Source organism: Zophobas morio, unplaced genomic scaffold (genome assembly GCF_036711695.1).
Source record: "Zophobas morio isolate AGI-343-1 ecotype UQ-CSIRO unplaced genomic scaffold, CSIRO_AGI_Zmor_V1 ptg000011l, whole genome shotgun sequence".
NCBI lineage: Eukaryota > Metazoa > Arthropoda > Insecta > Coleoptera > Tenebrionidae > Zophobas > Zophobas morio.
Genome location: NW_026972116.1, coordinates 15,182,989 through 15,205,337, shown reverse-complemented (window position 1 = coordinate 15,205,337; position 22,349 = coordinate 15,182,989). Strand labels below are relative to the sequence as shown.

The 22,349-nt window shown below is 32.6% G+C and overlaps 1 protein-coding gene across 3 annotated transcripts in view; it reads right to left on the bottom strand.

The window, feature by feature from the left end:
* LOC135127023 (uncharacterized protein) overlaps positions 1-22,349 on the bottom strand; it is a 331,051-nt gene that overhangs the window by 54,294 nt on the left and 254,408 nt on the right. For all 3 annotated transcript variants that reach the window (XM_064053317.1, XM_064053319.1, XM_064053320.1), the window contains one exon: positions 19,236-19,427. In XM_064053317.1, the coding sequence (XP_063909387.1) occupies positions 19,236-19,427 (192 nt within the window). The remainder of the gene's footprint in view (positions 1-19,235; positions 19,428-22,349) is intronic.

The window sequence follows — 22,349 nt, the reverse complement described above, 5'->3', positions numbered from 1 at the left end:
TTCCGGTGACATTGGTATGTCTTTTGGTATTGAAAAATGTAAGACCCAAGCAATCAAAAAAGGCGTCCAACACCAAGTACCACATATAACCCAGAATAACGAAATAATCGAAGCACAAGAACGAAACGATACATACAAATATCTGGGTTTCTGTCAATCATCACACATCAATCATACCAAAACGAAAACACAGTTAAAAGATCAATACCTAGCGAGATTGAAATTAATATTGAAGACACAGTTAAATGGAAAAAATTTAATGAAAGCAGTAAATACATTCTGCGTTCCACTGCTAACATATTCTTTTGGAGTCATTAAATGGTCCAAAACTGATCTTGAAAATTTAAACATCGCAACAAGGAAAATCTTCACACAGTATAGAAGGCATCATCCAAAATCGTCGATTGAAAGATTCTCATTACCAAGACAGAATGGAGGAAGGGGTTTCCAGAACCTAGAAAACTTATGTCAGAGACAAATCTCAGATTTGAAGAAGTATTTCTTGAAACGAGCGGAAAGAAATGAAATGTTTCGCACCATCACAAGAGCAGATTTGAACCACACACCCTTAAATCTGTCGAACACCGAAGAAATCCACACCCCCCACACAATAGATAAAATAATAAGTGGGCTAAAACAAAAACAACTACATGGAAAATTCTACAAAGACTTAGAAGAAACTCATGTCAATAAGAAGATGTCATTGATTTGGTTAAAAAAATCAGGTTTGTATGCCGAAACAGAAGGATTTGTGTTTGCTATTCAAGACCAAGTAATCAATACCAAGAATTACAAAAAATACATCATCAAAGATCCGAACATAAAAAACGACTGCTGTCGCCTCTGCAAAGCAAAACCTGAAACGATCCAGCACATAATCTCTTCTTGCAGCATTCTAGCACAAACTGACTACAAAGCTAGACACGACAACGTCGCCAAAATCATCCACAAAGAATTAGCAACACTTATGAACTTAATCGAAGATACGACACCGTATTACACTTACATTCCATCTCCGTTCCTTGAAAATAACAAATACAAATTATACTGGGATCGCACAATACTTACAGACTTAAACATTACAGCTAACAGACCAGACATCATACTTATCAAGAAACACACGAACGAAGCCATTCTCATTGACATTGCTGTTCCCAACACAAACAACATTATTCAAACATACCACACCAAGATTTCAAAATATCTACAGTTATCGATAGAAATGAAATCCATGTTGAATCTTAAAAAAATTTCAATTGTACCTCTAGTTATCTCTAATGTAGGTGTAGTTCCAAATAGCTTAGTTGAGAATTTAAAGTCTTTGCATTTGAATGATTCAATAATTATCAAAATTCAAAAAGCTGTTTTGTTAGGAACATGTCATATTGTTCGTAAGTTTCTTGAACAGTCTGATCATGTTAGTCAGATTAGGTTAGCACCAGTAGGTCAGAGTAGTGTAGGTCAATTTTCAAGTGATGCGCGGATAAATGGTCGGTAGTTACGCTAGACTTTTGGGGATGGGGTGAGATTAGAGAATAATAGCAGACTAATTTGTATGCTGTAATTCTAGAATCTCGAAAGTTGTTCTGTTAATCTAATCAATGCATATCATTACTTGGTCTTAGTACCCGTAATGATAGAAGTCTTGCCTGAATGCCGGTCATTTCCGGGTCAGTGGTGGGTCTTAACTAAATAAATTCTTCTTTGAATAACACAAAGAAGCCAAAATTATTTTCAACTATATTACTTGTTTTGAGGCGCAACATATGTTTTAAATAGAACCGCCCATATAATTTTATACATTCTAATTTGACTATCCTTTGGTTTATTTTTAAAATTACGATGCGACGTTGTCATGCTATTCCAATTATCTTTACTTTTAACTATTGAAAAGGTAAAAATTCTTATGGAGGGGTAAACAAAGACATGCGTTTTATTGTGGTATTATTATAAGTATCTAGTGTTTAGAACAAAAAAATCAAAAACATAATTTACATTTTTTTTCTAGAGGCTCTGTAAATTAAAATATCATTTAATTTATACCAAAACAAAATACGTACCTCTCTTTATCTTTTTTCTTCATAAACTATTGCAACACACATGTTAAAAATAACAGTTTTGCATTTTTTTTAAACAATCTGAAAAGAGTGCTACCATCAGAGCTAAATTTCGAAAACTACGATTATAAAGCCTACGGAGGGGTGAATTAGAATGTCAGTGTAAAGATATCTAGGATGTTACGCCTCAAAAATGGAGCACTCTGTAAAGCTGTAAATAATTTTAGTGTATATTATTCAAAGAATCGTACAACTTCAGTTTTTTTGCTTTCCGATCGTAAGCTAAAAATGTAATATTGTCCTTTGGATGAGCTACTTTCAAGTTTTCTTAATATTTCATAACCCCTAGAGAACAAAAACATAGGTCTTCCGTTTCTGCCTGACTGTCTGTCTGTCGTCTGTCTGTGTTAATTTTTATTACACAAGTAATCTGCGAAACTATCTAATGTTGTACATTTTATATGTATATATTTTAAGAATATCGTACAACGTAAAACGGTAAGCATAATTTGTTTAATCATTGACGTCAGCTGAAATTGTTTCATATTGTAGTAACTCCAGTTTATTTTTTATTTAAATAATATACTTCTGTACTTGTGGCTTATGAATCCGCTTTGCTTTTTATTTCCAAAGCGTAAACAAGGAAGTATTGTAATCAAGTCCACGGGCGACTAGCTACTTTTATGTTTTCTCGATGTTTCATGACCCCCAGAATACGAAAACATAGATTCTTGTTTCCGTCTGTCTGTCTATCGTGTGCCGTCTGTCGTCTGCCCTCTGTCCGTGTCTGTGTAGATTTTTATTAGACAGATAATCTTCTAAACTACCGGACCGATTATTGTCAAATTTTATATGTATTGTATATTAGGAACACCAACAATGATACGATCACTCCCAACTTTTACAATAATAAATGTTATTAAAATTTTATAAAATAACATATTCCTCCAATTGTAGCTTATGAATCCGTATTGAGTTTTAACCCTGTGCATACAGATTTTTGTAAAAAAAATCAAAATTTTACAACAACGTTTTACAATTTAACATTGAAATTTCAAAACCGAATGCTCTGAAATTAATATACGTGACCTTGCTAAAATCTTGATGACGTCAGTAAAAGAAAATTAAACAGGAAAATAAACTACGGCCAATTTTTTACCCTTGGTTTTAAAATTTTCGCAAAAATCATATATCAAGCTTTTTACTGATATAAAGAGTGACCGAAAGTTTGGCTGGACCAGTTACTTTCAACGTTGCGAGTTCGATTCTTACTCAGATTTTTTTTTTTTTTCTTACACTGTGACTGGCAATATATATGATTTTCGAAGAAACTGGATTTGTTGAACTGTAGTTTAGGAGCGAGCTAAGTTCAGTCTATATAACCTTAGATCATTTTTTCCTATCTCTATTTCCATTTGCTAATATAAGATCTGCCAGAATCAGTCTTATCTAAACAAGTACTAGCCCCGCCCGCCCACCCTTTTCTCATTTTAACGACTAATTTTATTTCTGTCCAGTGTAAGATCCACCTTTCATTCAGAGCAGATAAAAATTAATGACTAAAGTGGAGGCGGGGTGGGTGGGCGTGGTTAATTATACGTTCTTCTGTAAAGAGGGAGTAGGAACTAATAGAACCTAGGGTGTAAAAAAGTAAAAAAAAAGCGCTTATCGTTACTTTTTTGCTGTACTATTTGATATAAGATTTATTTCTTATTTCAGAAGAAAGAATGGGGGAACGAGTGGGTGGGCGGGGCTAAATTTGACTTTTTACTGTAGAGTTATAAAAGACAAGGCAAGCAATTGCAAATTATATTATTAATATATAATATAATCCAATACCATAATTGTGTTTGATATTTAATTCTAAGACAAAATACAAGACACAGTGTATATATACAGGGTGTTTACACTAAACATGCGGTAAAAATTCACGGGGTTATTCTTTGGATTATTTTAAGATTTTTCTGTGGTAAAAATCCAAGGAATGTAAGTCTGAGGATGAGTACTCTTACTTTACTTTTGTCACCTTGTATTTCTGAAAGAAAGCGTCTTTGCGAACATTTTCCAAGGAAAAAAATCTTAAAATTAGCCAAGGAATAACTATTTGCATTTTTGCCGCATGTTTAGGAAACACCCTATATAATGAATGATATTCTGATTGGGTGGTATGATGGGACCATTGTTCTGATTTATGACGAAAATTTGTAAGAGTTGTAATAACACAGTAAACTCATTTAATTTAATGAATGACAATTATTACCGCAGAACAGCAAAATATCTGCAAATAATGTCTTTTACTTTAAATAAAATTAAACAACAGAAGTGTCTGACGAATCCAGAACACTTTGATAGATTACACATTCAAGATTAGCTGGTACAAAAAATAATCAAGAAATTTATTATTTCTCGTAGTTATTCGTATATTTAAAACACTATTTTTCAATTCAACAGAGAGTTTTCCAATAGTATCAAGCAACAGTAACGGACGGACAGACAGTTGAGCTATTCATGACTCGATCTGAAGCACGGTTGTAAGAAAAGCTTGAACATTTTCCAAGGATAAGTGAAAGGTAAATATAATATTTATGTAAGAAATTATGGAAATTGTAAATAAACTATATAAATAATACGTAAAAATGCATATCCTTTTTCAGTTAAAAAGGGATTGTAATAAGTTTTAAAAAGAGTTTATTTGAAAGTGGTTTGGGTTTCTGGACCGTATTGGCAACCCGAAGGATAAATTAGAGCCAAAGGAAAAATCGGGTGTTATCAAATCAGCTGTAAAGATTATAATCAAAAATCTGTTTTATAACAAAAAGCTCTGCCCCAAAGTTCAAAGAACACATAACTCCGTGAAGATTTGGAAGATTTGAAAAATCGAAAAAACACTAGATAAAGTTATTTCATTAGTCAACTTAGTCTTAGTCTTAGCCTTAGTCCTGACGATGCTAACCATGATTGTCAAAGTATTAGGCATAATTGTAGCCATATTATTAACTAGGATAACCTCACCAACTTTTTGTAAAAATAAATCTAATATTAATTTTAATATGTACGTCAGTATGTTCGCAAAATTTCAAGGCATTTTTACAAAGAAATTTAACAAGTTTATGATTTTTTTTTTGAATGTATACAAGCCAACTTCTCTTTTTTCAGTTAATAAATGGAAATAAAATGCGGCATTTTTTACCTTGAAAGCGGTGTCGCTGAAACTTGTACAAGAAAAAAACTTTCCTTTAGTTTCATTCTATTGATTTTCTTTTTTGCATACATTTTTCTGTTTATTTCTGCACGAGCAAAAGTTCTGCTAACACGAAAGAAGTTACTTTATTGCAAACTATTACTCACAATTTTTATAACCATATTATTAATACTTTATTTATAGAGTGCTTAAATAATTCAAGTCTTTTATTAATTATCTGTCTGTTAAGCGGTTAACGACCCTATTAACGTTTTACAATAACCATACGTTGTAGTCGATGAATTTATACAAAAAAAAAAAAAAAATTAAACGCTTCGCTTGGCAAAGTACACCATTAGACAGCAAAATTTACATGCTGTATTATTCCACGAAAAAACAAAAAACAACTTAATATTTTGCTCATTCAACACCCGGCCCAGCCACCAAAAGAGTGAATAAATCCCGGCGAAAAAGCCTTGGTTTGTACATCTCGCTACAATTTTTTTCAAATATTTATAAATCCAGGTGGTTTGCTTTTGAAATATATGACGTGAGTCTATTTTTCATCGATGCAAGCCCGAAGTATATACAATTAATTTAAACTCGGAGACTGCGAACCAGAGCGTATGTACACAGACAGCCAGAGGAAATAAACAGAATGATGCTCGGTGAGTGTAATTTGTTTATTCGCCATTAAGCAACGAGTTTGCCGCCGGAATTATATTTGTAATTGCGGGACTTATTCATATGGAAGACGTCACAAAGCAGCAGTAATCGTTAACTGGAAGGTTAACAATACTAAAGTTTTATTGTCAAATCAAAGTAACGGAAGCGAAAACAATGACGGAAAACATGAGCTATTGTCATTGTGCTGTTGGCACGACTGATCAATAAAATTTACTATAAATATAGTCTTTGGCATACAAGACCGGATCGTAAACGTGACAGATAAATCAGACAACAGTGAATGAAGAATGCGAATTTTAACGCAATTTATGGAAGCGAAGAAAAATTGTGTCGGTGCAGATTAGATCGATTTGTGAATTCGGCTTCGATGATTTATGAATTTGAATATTGGGATACTATTTGGATAAGTGCGGCTGGTACTATAAATAGCACCTTTTTTAATTTTCAGACAAATGCTTTATGGCAGCGTCTTATCCACCATCGTGGCTTTTTACATCGTTAAGCTAACAAAAGAAATCACTTTTTGTTTAAGTAAGGAAATTATATTTTCTCTCGGCTAGGAACTTCCAGAAATTAGCGTCCATTTCCCGTCCAATTAATGACTGAAGAGTGGAATATTTATGTAATGGTCGATCGACTGTATATTTTCGTCTAAACCAGATCGTGAATAACTTTTCCGTTTTATACATATCAAACTAATTAATACAAAAATTGTACCACCGCTCGTAAGTGTTATCCTTCATTAACAAGGATAATAAGATTTTAAAATTGCCGGTCAGTGTACCAATTCATTTTTTCTTTCCTAAAATAAATTTATTCTGTTTCGGAAGAGCAAAATTACACTCTTTGAAGTCATATGAATATGTTAAACACAAACTGAAGTTTGAAAAACCATTATGTAAATAGAAAAAAGGTTAATTTAGTGATCTTGGTCTGAACTTGAAGGGAAATTTGGTCTTAACGTCCCATTGGGATCAGAGCTACACAAAAAAAATCAGCTCCCCATTTCTAAAATTAGGGTGGTTTATAGAGGTCACCTTTATAAATTAAAAGCACTGCCCACTTTAAAAGGTGGAGGTAACATTTTTTTTTGTTAAATCGATTTGATTAAGCAGACCGTATTAGGCTATTTACAACTTCGTTTTTTGCGCAACTGTTGGAAAATATTGAATTTAAATTTAGTAGTAATAATTAATGTTCTAAGATTGAAGTCATTGTCAAAGATATATATGGTATTAGGAAATTATAAATGAAAGATTCTTTAAAAATCCCAACGAATAAATCGAAACGTTTTGTTTTGTCGAATGGTCCCCACCAAAAATAAGTTATGACGTCACCTTAATATCTTGCATAGTAAATGTTACTTAAATTTCATAAAATTACACGATTTTATACTTGTAGTTTATGAATTTGCCTTTAAGTAGTATTTATAAACTTGATGTTGACGCTGAAGTTCCAGTTGCAGTTGCTGTTCCCGCTGACGTTGCTTTTAGAGGTGAAAATTATCATTTATAAAATCGGTTGATATTCAACTTTTGCCATTTTTAAAGGGATTGTAGAACAAACGTGGAGGATTTAAGGTGACTATTACAAAAAATTACCATTTTATACATGTTTTAAGTTTCTTGTTGACGAAATAAATCTACACATATTAGGAAAAAAAGAGGAAAAATGTAGCCCCGCCCACCCGCCCTATCACCGTTCTGATGATTTTTTTTTATTCGTTTAAGCCAAGAAGGCAGAAAATCCTTATTTCTTTATGAGAAATTTTGTGTTGTTCAAAGAATACTATGTATATTAAGAAAAAAATAAAGCCAAAGATTAAGCCCCACCCATACCCTCTCTGATCTAAATAGTAATGAAGTTTTCATTCGTTGGCAGACCTAGGGGCGGAGCCTAATTGCAAAATCCATATTTCCTTACAAAAATTCACACAATTGAAATGGGTTGGGTGGGCGGGGTTTATATTTTGCCTTTTTTTCTTAATATACCTACATTGTCCTACATAGTATTCTTTAAACAACACGATACTCAAAAACATGTTTTTAATTTCTTGTAAAGAAATAAGTATTTTGCAGTTAAGCTCCGCCCCCTTGGTTCACGGCGAATAAAAAAAAATCATCACAATTGAGATAGGGCGGGTGAGCGGGCTTACATTTTGCTTTTTTGTTTGAATATGTGTAGACTTCTTTTCACAACATGAAACTTAAAACATGTTTAAAATGGAAAATTTTTATAAGGAAATACAGATTTTGCAATTAGGCTCCGCCCCATAATTGCAAAATCCATATTTCTTTGCGGTACTTTTCGTTCAATTTTTTACATAGCGAGCATGAGCTAAGGTATTGTAATCGAGTACATCGGGCGACCGTCTATTTTCATATTTTCTCGACGTGTCTTGAGCCTTAAAATATGAAAAAATGGCTGTCCTGTTTTTGTCTGTCTGACTGTCTGTGTGTCTGTCCGTATTTCTATTAGACAGATACTCTCTGAAACTAGCGCACCGACTGACAAATTTTGTATGTATATTAGCAATATCGTGAGGTAGATGGTAAAACGCTAAAATTTGCCTAATCGCCTCTACCACCAATCCCCTCAAAATTTGTCATAATACTTAAGTAAGATTTAAATTCTATAAATTAATCTGCAGATTTTCACCGGAGGCAAAAAAATCGAAATTATATTGCAACTTTTTCTACTAGTATAAACGGTGTTGTTACAAGGTTACAGTAGCCCATTGTGTATCATGCGTGCTTTCAAAAACATGTTATGCGAAAATGGTGAACGTTCGAATACGGCATATATACTTTTTAAGAAAAAAAAACGAGTGTGCTTAATTAATTAGTCCTTTCTTCTGTGTTGAGGATATAATATCAATCAAATTTTCTTTTAACACATATGCATACTTTGATGCCAGCGTTTATACAATATGAACGTGTTAATGGTCGAATTCTTTCGAACTATAAACATAAACAGTCGAAGTTAAACAAGTACCAGGAATCAAGAATACTTTGTTTCCCATTTGTTTCTCCCTCAAATATATTTCAGATTGTCCACGCTTGTGCAGACCGCACTCCCTTAGAATTTACGCTCTCGCGCCACAGGAACTGCTGGGGTGTTATTTACGCCCCTGGAGCAAGGGAAGTTTTGTCGAAATAAACTTCAACCGATTTTTTTAATTTTATGTTATTATCATTATCAGTGTCGACGAACGCCGTACTTTATATATTTTGAACACGGTAGTTTATAAATAATGAACAGAAAATTCTTGGCCAAAAAATTGGTCTAAAGTTATTTAGACTGGCATCTAATGTCAAACATTCAGACAAATTCTGTACAGAAGAATTTTAAATAGTATTTACTACGCAAAATGTTGAGGTGACATCATCAAATTTTACCATCAATATGATATTCCTACATACATTTAAAATTTGACGGCATTCAGTCCGGTAGTTTCCGAAATTATTAGCCTAATAAAAATCAACACAGCTGATAGACCGAAAGAGGTAAATAGAGACCTATTGTTTCCTACTTTAGGGGTCATGAAACGTCTAGAAAACATAAGAGAACACGAAACTATCCATTGGCCGGATTAGCTTATGCTCGAAAGAAAAAACGTAAACAAAATTTCAGTTATCATGAACAAATTTGGTAAAAAACAAATACAACTGAGTAATAATCTTGAATGGCATCATACTCACCAAATTTGGCGTAGATTGTATAATATTGTAATCGAGTCATTTCATCTTTTCTCACTGTTTTATGGCTAGTTGAATATAAAAAATAGGTACCCTGTTTCCGTTTGTCTGTCGCTTGTTGACAATTTTGTTAAATGAGTAGTCTCCGAAAATCAAGACAAAAACAATAGTACTGAGAAGAAGGAAAGTAAGTGACGAGTTTTAACGTACGCTGATTAGAAACATTCCTCCAATAGCGTAAAAGGAATCTACTTGGAAGCTTTTTTGATTATTTCCGTATTTTTTTTTTTCATAAAATGTTAATTTATGACATTGCAGTTAGTAGCATTTACAGATATTGAACTCGAATCGACTTTGAATACATCAAAAATTATAAAAGATCTAAGCAAAATTTCGGAGAAACTCAAATTTTTAAGAAGATTTATTTCTGAGTTTTGGTATCATCTGTATATTAATTTTTTATAAGATATTGTGCTTCAGGGAGATCAGTAGTGAATACAACAAAGAGTAACAGACTTATGTTTGGTCCCTGTGGCACCTGAGAACGGGACAATTTAGAATTGAAATTTTGATATTTTGCAATAAACTCTCTTTTATATGGCAATGTAAGAATTTAATTAATGGGTCACAGATGATTTAATTTTTACTTCTCGAGCGTCAGCTACAGATATAGATATATGGACGATAAAATTATTTAGATACAGATTGTTTTCGATTTTTTCGAAATGTATCTAGATACAGATACAAGAAAACAGATACTTTTTGAACCTTTGGAGAATAAAATAACTGAAAACATGTTTATGTATTTTTTTATGTATTATTTAATGAATTTTTTAAAATTAACAACATTTAGAACGTATTGTCACCTAAATTATTTCTTCTTGGTATCAGAATTTGGTTTCCGCTACTAAACACCCGTTGCACAGGTGCAGAAGAAGGGATTGTGGTATTAAATTTAAAAAATAAACATTTTACTGTAGCATAGGTATTCAAGATTGAAAAATCTTTTCTTTTTTCCTGCAAATAGGCCATCGCTACGCTGTTTGATGTGTCGCAAATTGTGCAATATTTATTATCTACGCTTAAAAAGAATATTTTTTTTGTTTCTATTCCCATACTACAGTGTCCAAATTGTGTTTGAGTATATCTAATAATTATCTCCAGCATTAAAATTAATATTTCAAAAGAATACGGGAAATGATTATTCTGTGCTGAAGGTCTGTTGTCGGCAACCTGTCATAAATTTATTATTCTTCAATATCGGCTTACGATGTTTTTATGACCATGTCCGGTAATTGTCTATCCCGGTGCGGCAGGTATATACATTTTAGGAAGAATTGCTGGTTCCGTTTAAGGCAAAATAAGTACAATTTCTAAAAAAGGTATTTAAACCCCTTATAGGATCGAAGGCTGCCTGGCAGGCCGGAATCACCAGAGTGCAACTTTAAATTTTCAGATTTTTGTTGAAACTCATTTTATTTTAATCTCGTTTCACGATTTCGGAGAATATATCAAGATAAATTATTCTACCGAGGGTTGTAAAAATATTAATTTTATTGCCCAAGATTTACACTTAAACATAATCGGCACATTCTAGGGCAAAACGGACCTGCCAAGCCCGCCTCGCGTTAGGTCCAACAATGAAAAAATGAAGAAATGACACATGTGGCAACAAGAAAAGATGCTACATTTGTCTGAAAAATAAAGGTATAAAACAGTAACAAATATGCGATTTCTGCGAGAGAAATGTATGTATTGAACATTCGATTAGTCGATTACAGAACTAATTCGTGCTAATTGAAAAAATTAATCATAATGTAACACGCAATTATTATTTTCTAAAAACAATAACATACCTTAAACAAATATTTTTACTATTAAAATTTCTCTTATTTAATAACACAAATACAACCAGCGGGCCTACCGGACCCGGGTTGCTCAGGTACACAGATCAAATGCATTGCCCCGATAAGCGTAAAAACGCAAGTGAATTGTAGTTTATGGTTCTTAAAATACCATCTTACCATGGCTTAGATTTATTACCCCTCAGGGTTATATTTAAATATGTATAAGTACTGAAGGCTACAATATAGGAAATTATGGTATCTAAAATATGAAAATTTCCGTGACAGAACACTATTAGTGGACCTCTTACCTCTATTTTTGTTTGTGACGAAAATCACCAACATGAAGTATCAAAAATTACTACTAGTATAACTCAACTAATAACTACTGAAAAAAAAGTGAAATAAAAAATGTATCTGTATCTGCGCCATTAATTTTGTATCTAGATACAGATATTTTGTGCTTAAATTCGATTTTATCTAGATACAGATACTAGATACCCAAAAATGTATCTAGATACTTTATTTAGATACAAGTATGTAGATACTGCCCAACACTGTCTATGAATCTGCTTTGGGTTTTCCCTTAGTCATCCAAATTTTCGATTCTAACTAAGGTTGGTTCTACTGTTTAAAGGCAGTCTAAAAAAGTAAAATTTCGCAAACTCATCTTTTAAAATTTATTAAAGAAGCAGAATTTTTTGAACTGTATTTCAGAGGTGGGGGAAGTTTTGTCGAAATAACATTCGACCAATTTTTTTTAAGACCGGTTCGGGCAATGAGTAAGTAGTTCGTTTAATAACGTGGAGTTGTCATTAAAAATAATAGAAAAATGGATAAGACGTTTTATGGCCTTAATGAAATGGCTTGAGGCCCTTCGTACACTCTATAACAAAAACAACCTCCTCTTAAGGGAATTGAAAACATAAAACCCTTAATAAAGTGCTAGTTACCTGAACATAATACCGTATGATCAATATAACTTCCGATCCTGGCACACAGTGAGAACATTAAATTGGATTGTAGATTAATGCATACTGTTAGAAGAACGTTAAATTTCGAATCAATGTCATGTGATGTCCCAAGAAGCTTTATAGCTTCGTTAAAAGATTTAAAGTAGAGAAATCCATTTGTACAACCCTTTGCTAATAAGATTAAATCTGGTGTCCATTAAATATGGTGTTGATGTTCCTATAACTGTATGAACTAATCTACATTTTTGAGTTTACCTATTCTCCTAGACGATCTTATAGGATCATAAATGATATTGATCATCAATTTTTGTGTCAGTGATCTAAACCTGAGTGCCATTAAATGGAAGTACGAAATCACTTAAACATATCTCAGTGTTTATCCCTTCTTTAATGAATTAATAAAATTGTACATTAGATCTACTTAAGGTCCTCTTTTGCTCCTCGTTTTGGGTAAATCCAACTTTTACGGCCGGACGTAAGGCGTTAATTATTGTAGATTTTGCAAGACAATGCCGTCTGCCGGCTGTTATAAAGTTAGCAATTGTTAGACATTTACGGTACAATAAATTCTTAATTACTGCAACCATTTGTGTGCTAAATGTGATGTTAAAATCCTTGTAAAACTTTAATATCCTAAATGAAGAACGGGGGCCACATTCACTAAAGTAAACTCTGATAAGAGACGGAAATTTGCATACTTGATGACGAAATTGACAAGCGGGGAGTAATTTATTTCAGAATGTTTTGTGAGATTTTAACAACTGCAGAGAGCACTCGTTGAATTAGTACAAGCACCCATTTCTCGAAAACTTTTCTACTTTAAATTGCCTCTAACTTTCGGGATGGTTTTAAGAAGTTCACGATATTGTCACATTTTATAAACTTTTCTTTGTAAATTTGTACTTGATATAAATGTGAAAAAAATGCGTGGGTGGGTTCTCAGTTTCAGTTTTTTGCTTCTGTCGGAGGGTTTTGCAATAAAACGAGAGAAGTCGTGTCAGGTGGAAGGTGAACATAGAACGACAATTATTTTCTAAATTTGGAGTTGATCCCAAAAATAGAAACACTCGTAGAAGTTTTAAAAAAAGATGAAATAACTAAAACTATGATAGTTTTCATAGCAGCTTATGTAAGAAAATGTAGATAAAAGTGTTTCCAGGCGTTGGCGGAGCAGCACTCATGAATAACGAAATTGATTTTCCTAATTCTTATTATGGAAAAGAAAATGTAAACATGAATTCATGACTTTCGTAACCTTGGACTGCTCTTTTTTTAATAACATTTTATAGCAAAATGCAACTTTACTAGCGTCATGATTATATTACAGTTCAATTTTTCTCTTTACTTTCCGAACGACAGTTAAAGGAAGTGTTTTAATAGGGTCCTTTTAACCGATATAACTTCATGTTTCTGGGCTTTTACAGCTCGTAGATTACGCAATAAAACTACGGTGCCAATCACTTTAAAGTTTTATGTGTGAAGATTGTTTTTACGACGTCAGCGAAAATTTATCTATTTATATTTATAAAATTTAAGGTATTAGACAAAAGTTCTCTCGCCCTTGAAGTACAGTTTGATAAATACAGCTTCTTGGAAAGCATGTTTTGAAGAATCATGTGAAAGAAGATTATACGTGTTAACAAAAAAAAAGCTAAAATCAAGGGCCACCCACCCACCCCGACCTAATTGTGACGTTTCTTGTAGAGAAATAAGGATTTTTCAATTAACCTTTGTCCTTTGACTCACGACGAATAAAAAAATCGTTACAATTGAGATAGAGTGGGAGGGCGGGGCTTATATTTTGCTTTTTTCTTCTTATGCGTAGTCGTCCTTTCAAAATGAGATTTTAAAACATGCTTAAAATTGTAAATTTTTGCAAGAAAATTTATCACGATTGAGATCGGGGCGGCTTATTTTTGGCTTTCTTTTTAACTTAATACGTGTAGCTCCACCCCACGGCTTACGACGAATACAAAAAATTCGTCACATTTGAGATTGGGTGGGTGGGCGGGGCTTATGTTTTGCTTTTTTTCTTAATACACGTAGTCATCTTTTCTTAACAAGAAACTTAAAACAAGTTTAAAATGGTAAATTTTCGTAAACAAATATGAATTTTGCAATTAAGCTCCGCCTGAATGAAAAACTCATCACAATAGGTATGATTAAAAACAAGAAAAAAATCGAATTACTTTGCACATTTTGAATTCAATTTACGCACAAAAATTGTAGATAGCGTCACCAAATTTAGTGATTTTTTTTCTCCCAAAATTTGATGACGCTATCTACAATTTTTCTGTTTTTTTTTTTCAAACAAAAAAATATATTCACAAAGAGCGGATTCTGGGAACATCCTAATTTTTGTTATTTTATTTATTTACTTATTTTACATACCTCCCATCCGCCTGAAGTACATTGAACAAATAGTAATTTTATTTTTTTTTTTATGACAAATTCTATAACTTAAAGTAAAGATATCTATGGAGTGTTAAAAGTACTGGTCAATTATCAGTACATGCTTAATCTCGATTTTTATGTTCATACATAGAAGCAATACGACGATTAAAGCTGTAGCAAGTTGCCTGACTTGAATCATTTTATCTCCTCAAAAGAGAGGAGGCGTTTAAAATTATTAATTAAGCTAAAATGGAGCAAAACGTTCTGAAAATTATTTTGAAAGTAGCTGATATTGTGATAAATATCCAAAGTGTTTTGTTTTTAAGGCGGAACACACGACTTCGTTTTTTTAAATGAAACATCCTATATATTTTCATATATTTTGATTGACCTCTTCTCAGGCTTTACAACCACAGTTTATTTTCGAAATACCAATGCGACGTTGCCACGTGATTCCAATTTTCTTGAAATTTTTTAACAATGAAAAGGTTCATCAAAAATCGCAATAGAGTTATTTTTAATATCTGTGTTACGACATTTTGTGGAGAAATAAATAAAATTGCGCGCTTTGTAGTGTTATAATTGAAATTAAACTTTGATATGCAATGTATAAAACGAGAAAATGCAAAAGTAGAGAGTCGGCCGACGGACTCGATTACAATTTCCTTTGCTTACGCTGGGGAAGTAAAAATTAATTATTAAAATTTTCAAATATTGATATTTCAGTTTTTCACAATAGAATACTATATTTTATAACTTCTACTTATTTTATTTTTCGTTCTCTTCCTTTTTTGACATCGATATACATATTAGAAGGATGAGAACAAACAATAGAGTAAAATGCAGTAATAAAATGGACGGTGTTCTATTTGAAAAAACTAAAATATCGATATTAGAAAATTGTAATTTTTTTTATAAACACTCTGTGTAATAAAAGTAGATTTAATTGAAACCACAACAAAGCGTGTAGGTACTTTTATTTATCTTTCCACAAAATATTGTAAGACATATTTAAAATAACCTTTTGCATTTTTTTTTGTGAATCCTTCCATGATAAAAATATCAAGAAAACTGAAATAACGTAGCAACCTCGCATCGGAATTTCAAAAATAGATGTAGATATACGGCTTAGGAAGAGGTTAATGAGAATATGTCAAAATATATAGTGTGTTTCATTAAAAAAACTCAGTTGTGTGTTACACCTTAAAAACAGAACCATTCGTATAATTATAAATAATTTTAGAGTATAGTTCTCTAACAAAAAGTCACAAACCAAAGTTGTACGGTTCTTTAAGGACTATACTCTAAAATTATTTATAACTATACAGATTCTTCTGTTCATAAGATGTAACACCCAGCTTAGTGTAATTAAATTGATGAAATATCCAGCACCTGAATATAGAATGAAACATATATTTCATAACGTTTCAATATTCATCCCTTAAGGGTGTAAAATGTGTATGAAATTTAAGGTTGAAAAGATAGAGATAGAGAAAAAGTCAAAGGCCAAAGTTGTACGATGTTTATATTATACAGATTATTCTATTTTTAAAGCGTAATACACAACTTAGTTTGCTTTAAATAAATGAAAGACCCTATATATCTTTACATGTTTTGATTGACCTTTGATTAACCTTCGATTTTGGTTGAAAATTTTCTTGAAATTTTGTGGCAATGGAAGAGTTCAGAAAAAATTGCAATATATTACTTTTACAGTCTGAATAAAATTTTAATATACAGAGTGTTTATAAAAAATCTAAAACTTTACAATTTTCAAATATCGATTTTTCAATTTTTTCAAATGGGACACACGGTATTTTATTATCGTATCTTACTCTATTGTTTTTTCCTCATTCATCAAATATGGTGATGTGTCACTTAAAAAACTAAAAAATAACAAGAACTATCAACTTTAAATATAGAAAATTCTCAGCAAAAAAGAAAGAAAATGAAAAATAAAATAAGATAAAGAAGTAAAATATAGGTTTTCTGTTTGAGCAAATTGAAAAATGGAAATTTGAAAATTGTAATAATTAAAACATTTTTTATAAACACCCTGTAGATGAAAATTTAACCTCATTTATACCACAACAGAATCCGTATCTTTCCTTATCTAAGTTGCGTTACGCTTTATAAGCAAAACACTCGGTGTAGTTAAAAATAATTTTTTCTACCGCGCACGTTTTTTTTATTTTCTAATAGAGCTATTAAAGCACCTAAATAACGTCATAGCAGTTCGTTAATAGCAGAAAGGGGTTCTAAAATAGATCTGGTGTAATTTAGATCGGTAAGATTGGTAGCCATGATGAGAAATGTCAGGTGAATGTGAGATGTCAGAATGGCAAATGTCAAATTAAAATTTCCCGTATTTCGGGAGGCGTAAGGACTTCACTGACTTCTTCACAAGACATTTTAACCAATTTTAACTCGAATTGATTCATTTTGCGAAAAAACGTGCGCGGTAGAAAAAATAATATAAATAACTCGTTCATAAGGTCATTGTGGCACTCATCCTTTATATAACTCGCGGCTTCGCCGCTCGTTCTATAAACTTGGATTGCTACCTTAATATATACCTTATGAAACTCGTTCTTTAATATACTATTAGAACTCTCTAAAATTTAGAAATTTCTCAAAGAACCCTACAACTTTGGTCTTTGACTTTTTTTTATATTTCTAATACTTGATGGAGGGACGCGCGCTTACTGTCAAAAATACAGCCGAGCCGCGTATGGATGCTATATTAATGTATATCATTTTGTACAATTTGGATTTTTCTTGCAAAAATTTGGATGCTTAGAATAAAGATAGGTTCAAGGCAGATTCAAAAACTAGAAGTACAGGGGTACGTTATTTTATAAAGTTTAAACAGCACTTCACTGTTTAATGACGACTCATTGGTTTGGAAATGATGTCATCACTCATAAATTTTTGGAAGGGACGAACAAACAATTTTTGCATTCACCAAACTTGGAGGAATTTTTTGTGAAATGTGTGAAATAAATTGCAAAATTTACTACTCTAGACTTATTTTTAGTGGTGTGTTGCATATTTAAACTAATATTGAGTTCAAAATGTTTGAAATGACGTCACACAATTCTTGAAGGAGATGAATAAACAAATTTTGGCTAACTTTTACCAGTTGCACTGTAATCTTAATGTACTTAAAAAATTGCATAGCAATCGATTCAAAACTTCAGGAACTCTTCTATAAATAGACGACAGGCAGACGATACACAACAGGTAAACGTTAAACACAAACGAAAATAGAGAGTCTCCACTTTCGTAGTTTTACGACCTGTGAAATTCCGACAAAACACGAAATTTGTCAAAACGCTCCATTACGATATTTAGGTTTGGCTTGAGAAGTGAAAATCAACACAGACTGTGTGCAAATATTAATTTAGCAGATTGCTTTCCAATCTAAAGTGCAAGTTTCATAAAATAACTGGTCTCGACGTCGCTTTTTGTTAATTGCACGTTAGACTAAACACAGGCGTAATTTTACAGATTTATTTAAACCTACATTGTGCACTTTCCCTGTTCTTTGAAAATTTACAAACAGTGCTTTTTATAGAAAAATTATACACGAAATCAGTTTTTCCACACAAAATAAAATGCACCGTTCGGTTTTGACCGGTTAATTTATGGTACATAACTCAGAGTGAATTGCATGCGTTTGAAAATTTGTATATTTTTAGAAGAAAAAATATTTTTAAAACTCCATCGAGAAGTGCAGCTGATAGTTATTATTCTAGTTAGTATGCGAGAAGAACATTCAGCATAAGTAAATCGTTTGCTTCAATCACATAGACTGTAAAAACTGGGAATGCACCTCTAAAAATAATTAAATTAAAGTGTGAATGAAGATTTTGTGACGAAGATACGCAACATACACTACGTTATGTGATGGAATATTTATAATATGACTCACACTCCCAGATGCGTACACACTGTCAAATAATCAAATGGGACACCAGTTTTATTGTGTATACGATATCTGATTTTCGTTTAATGAATGGTCCACGACACAAATTAGTACTACACGCTTCACACGCAAACACGCTAGAAACTGAACTATTCTTAAAATCACTAATAACTAGTATGTATATACACCAGTCACTACTTAACCGCTCACAAACCTGACTGCAACTTGGAGCAAACATTAAAATCTACTTTAAAGGATGCACTATTTGCGATCTCTGCGTCCACTTCTTCACCCTTTATTTGGTGACAGATGACAGCCTGAGGCATACGTTATCCACAAATTGTTTTACAGCGTGAAAGCTTCGACAATATGAGAGCCTTTGAGGTGCAACGGCCGTGTCGACGGTGTAAAAAATTTATGAGTAGTGTTCTCAACAGGCTGGAAAACTGAAAAAGTGTGCAGTGCAACTCACCACCTTGTGGAAAGAACTGTGAATAAATCATCTTGAACGTCTCCTCTTTGACGACGCCTGTCGGACACTCCGCCTTAAACCCGCGATATATCCTTTTGATTTCCGCCTGGGTGAACCTCGTAGCCTTGCAGAGGGCCTCCAGACTGTCCGGTCGGTAACGTGGCGGGGTCTCCAAGTCCTCGAGTTCCGAGTCTGCAACAGACAAGGCGGTCAAGGGGTCTGTTAAGTCACTATTAATGAAACAGATGAGTACCCCAAAATATGTGGAGAATTTTCATGGCGATAAAGACGGTCGCACGAGATGAATTAAGTATGAGACTAGCGGAGATTCGACCTCCACGAGGCTGAATTATGAACGAGGCGGTGGGAGATCCGTAATTGTCCGGCAAACGGTTCACCCGACTTCTCCAGGAATGAACGGAGAGCGGTCTCGGAAAGGCGGTTATTGGTGAAGGAGTTTTTGTGAGTATGGTTCGGTGCTAGGTATGAATTAAAAATTGGTTTATAAAGGTTAATGCAGGGGCTCGTGTGTTGGTGAGTAAATACGATTTTCAACAAAAGGTGTGGAGATAATGTAAATATAAACATTTATTGAATGTAGGTGTAAAGTACGTCAGATCGCAAACGTTTCGATGTACATTAGAGTTCAAAAAGATGATGAATTATTAATTCCACGTGAGCATTTCAAAATATAAACGGATTTTCAGCGGTCTGTGTTTTTTTGGACTACAATTTTAAATTTTCGCTATGACTTTGCTTGGGATAGTACACAAATTCTAAACTTAGTGAAAAATAAAAATATTGTTCAACAAACTTTTGAACTTTCGTTTGTAAAAAGTATCCTTACAATTAACGTCAACTGGAATGAATTTATGAAATGTTTTACCTCCATTTACAGTAAATAACAGTCTGAATTTTTTCTAAACTGATTTTATAATAGGGTTATTTTAACGAATATCATGTTGTATTGATGTTTAGCATTTCGTAGTATACAAGAATGTAGGTTTTTATGGGTATCTTATTTATATCTCGTCGCCTCTGTTTATCGTCGGTTTGGAATCCCTCTGTCTACCTAGTTCCGGCCTGTCTATTACCGATTTATTTGGTAAATAATCTACAAACTACAAAACTGCTTTGGAGCTTTTAATATTCCTTTAAATTAACGCGGAGTTTGCAAAACTTTGACCAAAATTTAGTGACCCATTTCTTTCAAAGAAATTATAGACTGGGGTCAAAATATCGTAAATATCGCTTAAAAAAAACTTTAAACGTGTGAGAGTGATATTCTTCTTGGCTAGTACGCAATATATTAGGAAAATACACTCTGGTAAGTTGTTTATATTTGGTCCGGCGCGGAGTACAGGGAAATTGGGTGAACGGTCAATTATTCCAAAAGTATGGATGCATTGATAAAACGCAAGGCTGTGCCATTGAATATTTCGGTGTTCTTCTGATGCAAAATGTGATAATGCAATTTGGATTTTTTTTTTGGAATATCTGGATGCAAGGCAGATTCATGAACCATAAGTATAGGAGAATATTATTTTATAAAATTTAAAAGGCGTTTATTAACAAAAATTTTGAGGACTTTATTACGACAGATATGAAATTACTATAAGTGTTTGAAATCAGAGCTGTGTCTTAAGTACTGAATCTTGAGTGCTGAAAGTGACGTTATTTATTTATAGTAATTCCTGCTTTGCAACCTAAGTTTGCCAAGATTCAAACTGTGCTTTAAAAATGATTTTATAATTCATAGGCACGTCTTACGAAGATGAGAAAGCTCCTCAAGAAACGGCTTCATACAAAAATATGAAGTAATTTTATCATGTTCTCTAAACAAGATGATGTTGATCAAGTCGAGTCGGACCTCGTTTTAAGCGAATCTCCTAGGGGGAGAGCGGTATCCATCGTAATGGAAGGATTGGTGGATAATATTGAGACATCAGATTTTGTAATTAAAACGCTGATTACAAATAGCGATAATTAAATTTAACTAGATTTTACATGCTATTGATAGGACAAATCCTTCAGTTCAGTGATATGAGTTACAAGATTTCAGATTATTTATTGCGGTTGAAAAAAATTAACTTATTCTACTACCTATTTCGCTTGGGTACTGAGTTACACCACTCTAGCAATATTTAATTATTGTCACTCTTTCATTTAATACAAATAAAAATAATAATTATAAAAAAGTTTATTTAATTCTTATTTTTAACATTTATGACCAATATACCTACCTAAATAACAATTAAAAAATTTGGTCGAAGTTTTTTTCGACAGAACCTCCCTCGTCCTTGAAGTACAAGTTCACAAATCCCGCTTGTTTGAAAAATGATCAAATTTGGTTTTTTTGTTTAGTGGTCCTCTCGCTAATAATAACATGCTTAACTTCGAGTGTTTATGTTTATACACCGAAAGAATGTCACATAGAAATTTGTATGATTTGAATGAATTTGTCTCCTCAAAACAGAGGAGTAAAATTATTATTAATTAAGCCACGTCCTCGTACTAAGGCGGAAGACTGTGAACTAGGGGGACGAAATTTAAGCGCTTCATATTGACCCCTACCACAGCAGACCAGTGTCTCCAAGCCGATGTTACGTGACGTAAAGAAAATTATGAGAAAAATAATGTTAACTGAACGTCAGTTGCTGTTTTTATAATCCATATCCACGAAATAATAATAGTAATAATAATTGTAATAATTTTTAAGTATCTGTCTCGTTAAAAATAAAATATTTGTGTAAATTATCAAAAATAATACATAATTGGAAAGCAAGAACGGATAGTGGGGATAAATATATTTCAGCCGCCCAGCTCTAGTTATATTATATTAAACGGATTTATACACTACAAATATAGGTGTATATTGTTATGTAACATTTAAATCATTTTAAAATAGAATTCTTTGAAATGACGCCATCAAATTGTTCGGGGAATGATTAGTAAAATTTTTGGTTAGCTTTCTACCATCTACTCTACATGATATTCTTAATTTACATAATTTTATAAAGTTTTGTAAAGTATTCCACCCATCTGTTTCGTATTCCTCCTTCATTTTTGTCTAATTCTCCTTTTATTCCCATCAGTCTTGTTGTTTGTATGTGT